The 8,162-nt window shown below is 14.6% G+C and overlaps 3 protein-coding genes across 3 annotated transcripts, besides 20 other annotated features; 2 read left to right on the plus strand and 1 right to left on the minus strand. All coding sequences in view use genetic code 6, as the record gives it.

Annotated features, from left to right (window-relative positions):
• The first annotated feature begins 174 nt into the window (after positions 1 to 174).
• Positions 175 to 208: a microsatellite.
• Positions 209 to 223: 15 nt separating this feature from the next.
• IMG5_158180 (hypothetical protein) lies at positions 224 to 1,548 on the plus strand (the record flags this gene model as incomplete). Its single annotated transcript, XM_004030520.1, has 3 exons — positions 224 to 722; positions 878 to 1,156; positions 1,202 to 1,548. 3 exons carry the CDS (start codon positions 224 to 226, stop codon positions 1,546 to 1,548), a joined length of 1,125 nt encoding a protein of 374 aa, XP_004030568.1.
• Positions 724 to 824: a microsatellite.
• Positions 730 to 780: a microsatellite.
• Positions 765 to 847: a microsatellite.
• Positions 767 to 862: a microsatellite.
• Positions 1,549 to 1,583: 35 nt separating the features above from the next.
• Positions 1,584 to 1,631: a microsatellite.
• A 157-nt stretch (positions 1,632 to 1,788) lies between these two features.
• Positions 1,789 to 1,881: a microsatellite.
• Positions 1,879 to 1,914: a microsatellite.
• A 1,126-nt stretch (positions 1,915 to 3,040) lies between these two features.
• Positions 3,041 to 3,076: a microsatellite.
• A 10-nt stretch (positions 3,077 to 3,086) lies between these two features.
• Positions 3,087 to 3,144: a microsatellite.
• A 473-nt stretch (positions 3,145 to 3,617) lies between these two features.
• Positions 3,618 to 3,644: a microsatellite.
• Positions 3,645 to 3,761: 117 nt separating this feature from the next.
• Positions 3,762 to 3,802: a microsatellite.
• Positions 3,803 to 4,025: 223 nt separating this feature from the next.
• Positions 4,026 to 4,058: a microsatellite.
• Positions 4,059 to 4,093: 35 nt separating this feature from the next.
• Positions 4,094 to 4,169: a microsatellite.
• Positions 4,151 to 4,234: a microsatellite.
• Positions 4,215 to 4,281: a microsatellite.
• Positions 4,282 to 4,303: 22 nt separating this feature from the next.
• Positions 4,304 to 5,734, minus strand: IMG5_158190 (sac3 ganp domain protein; the record flags this gene model as incomplete). The annotated part of the gene is made up of 5 exons (XM_004030521.1): positions 4,304 to 4,386; positions 4,475 to 4,563; positions 4,608 to 4,745; positions 4,797 to 5,395; positions 5,582 to 5,734. The coding sequence occupies 5 exons, from the start codon at positions 5,732 to 5,734 to the stop codon at positions 4,304 to 4,306; spliced, it is 1,062 nt and encodes a 353-aa protein (XP_004030569.1).
• Positions 5,735 to 6,010: 276 nt separating this feature from the next.
• On the plus strand, positions 6,011 to 6,511 carry IMG5_158200 (hypothetical protein; the record flags this gene model as incomplete). Its single annotated transcript, XM_004030522.1, has 1 exon — positions 6,011 to 6,511. Exon 1 carries the CDS (start codon positions 6,020 to 6,022, stop codon positions 6,509 to 6,511), a length of 492 nt encoding a protein of 163 aa, XP_004030570.1. The 5' UTR covers positions 6,011 to 6,019.
• Positions 6,428 to 6,471: a microsatellite.
• Positions 6,512 to 7,485: 974 nt separating the features above from the next.
• Positions 7,486 to 7,541: a microsatellite.
• A 240-nt stretch (positions 7,542 to 7,781) lies between these two features.
• Positions 7,782 to 7,848: a microsatellite.
• Positions 7,785 to 7,826: a microsatellite.
• Positions 7,849 to 8,162: the final 314 nt, after the last annotated feature.

Consider the following 8,162-nt stretch of genomic DNA (forward strand, 5'->3'; position numbering starts at 1 on the left):
TAATAAATAATTTTTGTAAATTTTAATAAAAAATATAATATATTCATTATAAATTATTTATATTTATTTATAACTTATATATAAATATTTTTTGATTTATTTTAACATAAAATTTTAATTTATTAAAACACTATATTTATTTTTATTTTCTTTTTTTTATTGATAAAAAATTTACTTTATTTAAAAATATCTTTATTAACAAATATCTCAAAAAAATATAAAAATGATAAAAGATAAAAAATATGTTAACATTATTGAATTTGAAGAAGAAGCCAAAAATCATTTAAATTAAAATTCTTATTAATACTACCGTTCTGGTGCTACCAGTGAGCATACTTTGAAATCAAACATCGAAGATTTTTCTAAAATCCTTTTAAATCCATATGTTTGCTCTGGATTGACTGATATAGACATTTCAACTACTATATTAGGACATAAAATCAATATTCCAGTTGCCATTGCCCCAACTGCAATGAATAAAATGGCACATGATTTAGGTGAATTAAATTTAGTCCGAGCAGCTTCAAAAAAAGGAACTATTTATACCCAAAGTACACTTTCGACAACTAGTATGGAAGACGTATCTAAAGAAGTTGACAATTCTTTAAGATTTTTTTAACTATATGTATCTAAGAACCGTAATTTCACCTTTGAAATAGTAAAAAATGCTGAAAAATTAAATTACAAAGCTATAGTTTTAACTGTAGATGCACCCTGGTTAGGTAAAAAAAAAAAAAACTAAAATATATATAAATTAAAAAAAAAAATATATATACAAATATATATATAATATAAATATAAATATAAATATAAATATATATATATATATATATATATATATAAATATTATTTATATATATATTTTTTTAATTAATAGGTATAAGAGATGCTGATGAAAGAAATAATTTTTCACTCCCAAAAAATTTAAAATTAGAAATATTAGAAAAATATAGTGATTAAATGAAAGTTTAATCTGAAAATAACTAAGGTAGTGGTCTTTTGTAATTGTTTGCAAAACAAATAGAATAAAATTTAAAATGGGATGATGTAAAATGGCTTTAATCAATTACTAAATTGCCTATTATTTTAAAAGGAATTTAAAATGGCGAAGATGCTTTAAAAGCAGCACGTTTAGGCGCACATATATGGGTTTCGAGTAATTTTTTAAAAATTTCTTTTATTTATATTTCTTTATTTTAAGATCATGGAGGAAGATAATTAGATACAGTAAGAAGTACTATTAATATACTACCAGAAGTTATGGAAAGTATCAAAGATTATAAAAATAAAGTTGAAGTTTATGTAGATGGAGGTATTAGAAGAGGTACTGATGTTATTAAATGTCTTGCTTTAGGTGCTAAATGTGTTTTTGTAGGAAGACCGACTATTTATGCGAATGCTAGTGAAGGCGAATAAGGAATTTTAAAAATGTTTGATATCTTTGAAAAAGAAATTAAAAATGGGATGATGCTATTAGGGACAGGAAAAGTAGAAGATTTAGGTTTAAAACATTTAATTAAACATACTATTGCAAGATCGAATTTGTGATGTTGATTATGCAATAGTATATTAAATAAAATATTAATAATCTTGATTTTTTTAAAAATATATATTATTTTATTACAAATAATTACATATTTATAAATATATAATATTAAATTATTTAATTTATAATTTAGTATATATGATAATCATAAATATTGCTTTAGAATATGGAATTATAATAATAAAAAAAAAATTATATTATATACATATATATATAAAAAAATGTATATTTATAAATGGTTAATATATAAAGATATATATTTATAAATATAAATAATGATATAAATATATATATATATATATATATTTATTATTAATATATATATAAATATATATTTTTTTTTTTATTTTATTTTTATTTTTTATTTTTTTATATAAATATTTATATATATATACATTATCATTAATTATTATAAGTTATTTTCTGCATATATTTTATATCCATATTATATTATTTTTTTATTAATAGTAAATATGTACCTTGACATATCATTTATAATAATTATTTTTATTTAATTAGTAATTAGAATTATATTTTTTAATGTCTTATATTTTATAAATATTTTATTTTTGATTTTATTTATTATAAATTTTATAATTTTATATTTCATAATATTTCTTTTAATACTACATTATATGACGTTATCCTTATTTATATTTGTGTAAAATATCTGTATTTTTTTTTACTTTTATTTTTTGTTTTTTTTATATTAATATTAATAATAAATTATTTATACAAAATATTATATATAATATTTCATTATTTTAAATTAATTTTTTATATATTTCATTTTATTTAACTTTTTATTTTCTTATTTTTTATTTCTATTTCTAGTTCTTATTCTTTTTTGCAAATTAATTAATAAATTCACAAATTATTTTATTTATTTTTATAAAAGTCAATATTTTTAATTAGTTCTAATATTATAAGATAGATTAGAGATCATTTAAATATTAAATCATTGAATTTTTTTATTCCAAATTATTACTAAAAAATACTAAATATATTATTAATTTATTAAATTAAAAAATATATCTTTTGTTAAGTTTTAATTTTTTTGAATACTATAATTACTATAATAAGTAATCAAAATGAAAAATTATTATTTATTTATTTCTATTATTTTAAAGAAGGTATAGCTTAAAACTCATATTAATATTTTATTTGATTTTATAAAAAATTGTTTTTTATTATAATATTTTTCTAATACAATTACAATCTCTTTTAATAAATTTATTTTAGAAATATAATTCAAATAAAATAATTAACTATTTTAATAATTATTATTTTCATGCTTATTTTTTAAATAGAATAGTTAATACTTGAGTTCACGTTTATATTGAAACCAAAGCATTATATTGAATAAAAATATATATTTCTAGATTTTAAATTGAAAGAGAATATTAAGTAAAATATTAAATTAAGTTTTATAAAAAAATAAAATTTCAAGATTAGAAAATGAAAATAAATATATATATATATATTATAAATTTTTATAAAAATAAAAAAAAATATAAAAAAAAAAAAAATGAAAATATTAATATATATAAATATATATATATATATATATATATATATATATATATATATATATATATTTATCATCTAACTACTTTATATTCTTATATTGAAATTTATTTTAGTAATAATAAAAATTTATATAAAAAAGAAATGTATTATAAATAAATATATATTATTTAAAAATAAAATATAAATAATTCATATCCTATTTTAATTTTAAAAATCAAAAAAAATTTGTTTTTTTTTTTTTGGCCTAATTTTTGTATATCATTTGTTTTCATAATAAACCGAAAAATATAAGTCATTAAAAAATAAATAAAAAATTTATATCTTATTTAATTTAACTATAAATTGATAGAACATTTTATATTAATTGAAAAGTAATTAATATTTAATAAATAGAAAGTTTCCAAATTAAAGAAATTTCATTAAAATGCCATAAACTTAAAATTTCTAAAAATTTATAATTTTAATGAAAATAATTCCATTTAATATTTAATTTTCAATAAATCAAAAAAAAAATTTTTAAATTATAAAGAAACTTTTTTTATATTTAATATAAATTATTTAATATAAAATTCATATTTTTAAAGGTAAAATAAATAATTTAAAAATTCATAAATATATTTTAATAAAATTATAATATATGAGATTATTCTAAATGAAGTGTTATTAATTCTTTAATATATTCAAAATTTATAATATAAAGAAAAATTATTTTAATATAAAGAAAAAAACATATAGAAATATTATCTTTCCATTAATTAAAATATTTAAAAATATATTTAAAATTATAAAAAAATATATTTTTAGGAATCTTAAAAAATAATTTTTTTTTTAATATTAATGATAAATTAAAATGAAGTTGTAATTTTTTTTTAAAAAAAATATCTTTAATTAAATAATTTAGATCTTCTTAATACTAAAAATAATTAATAATTTAAAAGATTAACATTTAAAATAAAAGAATAATAAATACAAAGAAAATAAAAATTATTAAAAAAAGATTCATGAGTGTTTATTAAAATATATATATAATTTATTTATATTTGTACATATATATATAAAATATAAATTATATATATATATATATTATATATATTTTTATAATTAATAATAAAAAATATTTTATTTATTTTATAATTAAAATAATATAAATTTTTTATAAAAATTAATAATATTAATTATTTAATAAATAAAATAATAATAATAATAATAAAATTTATTTTTTATTTTTCATATGCTTGAGTAGGCTTCATAAAATGCTTTCCAACTTTCTTTTAATAATAAATTTTCACCTTTTTCATCTAATTTAGCACCTTAAATAAAAAAAAAAAAAATTATAAATAAAATACAATAAATAATATTTATTAATTTAAAATTTATATATACAAATTATAATATTACCACAAGATATAATAAATTCTTTTGTATGTTCTAAATTTTCAAATTTTAATAAATTTTTTAAATTAATCAAAAACATTTTTTGTTAAAATCTAGATTTTTTTTAATATTTAATAAATATATAAAATATAAATACGATTTTGAAACGATACTTAATCCCCATAATCTTAATCTAGTGATATTTCTTTCAATAATACATTAACACATATTAGGTGATTTTTCATACATTTAATAAAATTTATAAACATTACCTTGATTATAAGTATCAATTAAACTAACAAAATAATAAAAAAATAAACATATTATATATGTATATATAAGATACTCAATAGCAAATTAAATCAATGGGTGTTCAATAAAACTTTAAATTTCATATATAATTTTCGGTAATTCAAAATTCTATTAAATATTAAGTCCATAATCAATTATTTTATAGCAATAAAACTCTTCTTTTTACCCTTAAATCCCAATTTAATATAAATCAAATAAAGTTGCACAACACTACATATATTGTCCAATATCATCTACTTCTAGACATATTCTGGCATTATTTTCACATACTTTAGCTGTAAATTCATTTCTTATATGTTATATGACTAGATCTTATCTAATAGATCTAAATTAGTCTTGAATATATTAATATTCACATTCTCTATTTTTCCATTTATTTAGTAAAAACTTTAGACTTTTTTTTAATATTTCTTCAGGTCTAATTTAATCTGGCGAAGGCTCTTTTGTAAGTCTTAAATAAGGTTTTTCTATGTCTTGACAAGTACCTACAATATTCCATTTTTCGTAGTCTAGTTCTAAATCATTATTTTCATTTTTTTCAATTGTTTTTAATTTTTTTTGAGTATTTTTTTCGTTTTGGATTTCCGAAAGGTCAATTTATGTTGGACGTTTATTTTCGGATTATTTTTTATTCTGGAATTTTTGTTAAATTTAATTTAGTATTTCAGATTTTTCTTATTACTTTTATTATAGACTTTATGAATGTTAAGAATACTAGGGAAGTAATTAAGTAGGAGCCGAGTTTAGCAAATTCATTATATTCTATTAAGACATATTTTATTATCCTTACATATTTAAAATAGGTTATTAAGTAATTACATTAGGCTAAGGAGCAGCAGGTTTTTCCCTAGGAAGTAATGGCGTAGGTATTTTATTCCAGTCTTTTAGGTCTAAAGTATGGTTTTTATTGAATTTGTGATAGTTTATTATAATAGTCCCATCATTAGTTACTATTCTTTAGCATTTTGGCATTTATCAAATGAATTTTTGATATAATTTTAGATTCCAAGTATTATTTCATTAGAACTAAGGATATCTTAGAAATCTAGTTTAGGGGGATTTTCTGGATGGTTTACTTTTTCGAGAATTTAAGGTGAAACTTTTATTTCTTAATCCCAACGAGATTTTGAGTATTTTTATTAATGATTTCTTTTTTTTTATTTATTTAAAAATAAAAAATACAAAATAATAATTAAAAATTAAAAAAAGATTTTTTTTTTTATTTTTTTTACAAAGTTCTTTTTATATCATCTAATAATGGATCATAATATACATTTTATTATTTAATATCTTAATTATCTTGCTTTTATTAATATTAAGGGATTATTTATGTTTGTGGTACATTTATTTAGTTATTTATTTATGTTTATTTCTACTCTAAAATCAGATTATTTTCGCTTTATGGAATTTGTGTTTATTATTAGATTTATTACATATGTGTTTATTATTATTAAGGGACTACATATTAGTTATTTGGATAAGCTGTATTATTATAATAATAATTAATGGTTTAATATGGTCCCATGTAATATTATTAGTTAAATTATTAGTAATAATTAATACCATTTTATTAATAAACATTATATTAATTATCTATTTATTTTATTTTTAAAAAAATTATTATATTTATTATATTTTTTACTTTGCCCTGTTTAATATTGTCCGTAATAATAAGAATATTATTATTAATACATTAATTATTATTATTATTATATTTAAGCTTCTGTAAGAACAGTCTATTATGTTTGAACTTATTCTTTTTTTAATTTTTGTTATTGTAATATTATATATATATATATATATATATTTATGAATAATATATAAAATAAAAAAAATTACATTTTCTGTATATGCCCTTATAGCATTTTCTATTGAGTTTTTCTTTTTTCGTCAGTATTTTATATGCCCTTTTTAATTTGTATTTTTTATTTTGAAACAAATGAATTACTTTTAATAAATGAATGTTTTTATTGTTACGCTCATTTTTTTTTTTTTTTTTTTGCAAATTAAAACAATAAACCAAATATCAATATATTAATAGTTTTTTTTTTTATTTATTTTTTTTCAATAAAAATATATTTTTTTTTATTAGTCTTTTTATTTTTTATAAATTAATTTTTTTTTATTTCTTACTTTCTTTATTTTACAATAAGAATTTTTTAACTTTTAAAGCTTCTTCTATTTGTTCCTTTTAATTAATCTTATATTTAATTTTAAGAACAAATATATTTATATTATTTATAAATCTTATAATAATTTACAATAATTTAGATTTTTAACTTATATTATAAATAAATATACAAAGATATGTTTCTACGTTTATAATTAAATTAATATATGAATGATTTTTTAATAAATAAAATAAAATCTTAAAAAAAAAAAAATTTTTTATAAACTTAAAGCAAGAATTTTTAATTTTAAAAATAATTAAAAATTTATAATTATTTGTTATAAAAAAAATATTTAAAAGAAAAAAAAAAAATTATAAATTTTAAAACTATATTTTTTTATTTTCTTTTAATTTAATATGATAATTTTTAAATTAATCTATAAATAAATTAGTAATTAATTTTTTAATTTTTTTTTTTTAGGTTATTAAGTCATTTATAAAAGAAATTAATTTTTTTTGACAATGCTTTCATATATGCTTTTTTAAAAAAAAACAAAATATAATATATAATATTTTACATTTGTAATAAATTAAAATCTACATTTAATTTCTTTTTATTTTTATTAAAGATTAAAATTATTTATTTTTTATTTATAGTAAAATTATTTAACAATCTCTAAATTTAAAAATAAGTAAAATCAAAATATATACAAAAATAAGTTTGAAAATATAATAAGCAGTTATATAAAGCTTTTTTTTTTTTTAAGAACAAAAAATAAATATAAAAAGTACTTTACTATTTAAATTATTATTATAAATATAATAGAAATAAAAAATAAATAAACAAACTATAATGTCAAAAAAAAATTAATTATGACATTAGCTAAAAAACCTTAGAGTCAATTTTATTAATATTTTTAATTATAGATAATGTATTTATCATTATAAGATAATAATATTTTATTAATATATAGATTTTATATTTAATATATAATTATATAGAATTATAATGCATATATATATTTTATAATATTATAATTATGTTTAATGGGTAGACTTTAAAAGATTTATGAATATTGAAAACTATTTTTAATGAAAACATTATATGAAAAAATTAAATTAGAATTTAATTTAATAAATGATTTTCATTATTTTTTTTTATTTATTTATTTATAAATTTATTTTATAAATAATAAATAAATAATATTTATCTTCTAAAATAAATATATAAAAATAAAAATTAATATTTATTAAAGAATATAATATATCAATAAATAAAGTTTTTATTTT

This window comes from Ichthyophthirius multifiliis, assembly GCF_000220395.1.
Source record: "Ichthyophthirius multifiliis unplaced genomic scaffold scaff_1120509251199, whole genome shotgun sequence".
NCBI lineage: Eukaryota > Ciliophora > Oligohymenophorea > Hymenostomatida > Ichthyophthirius > Ichthyophthirius multifiliis.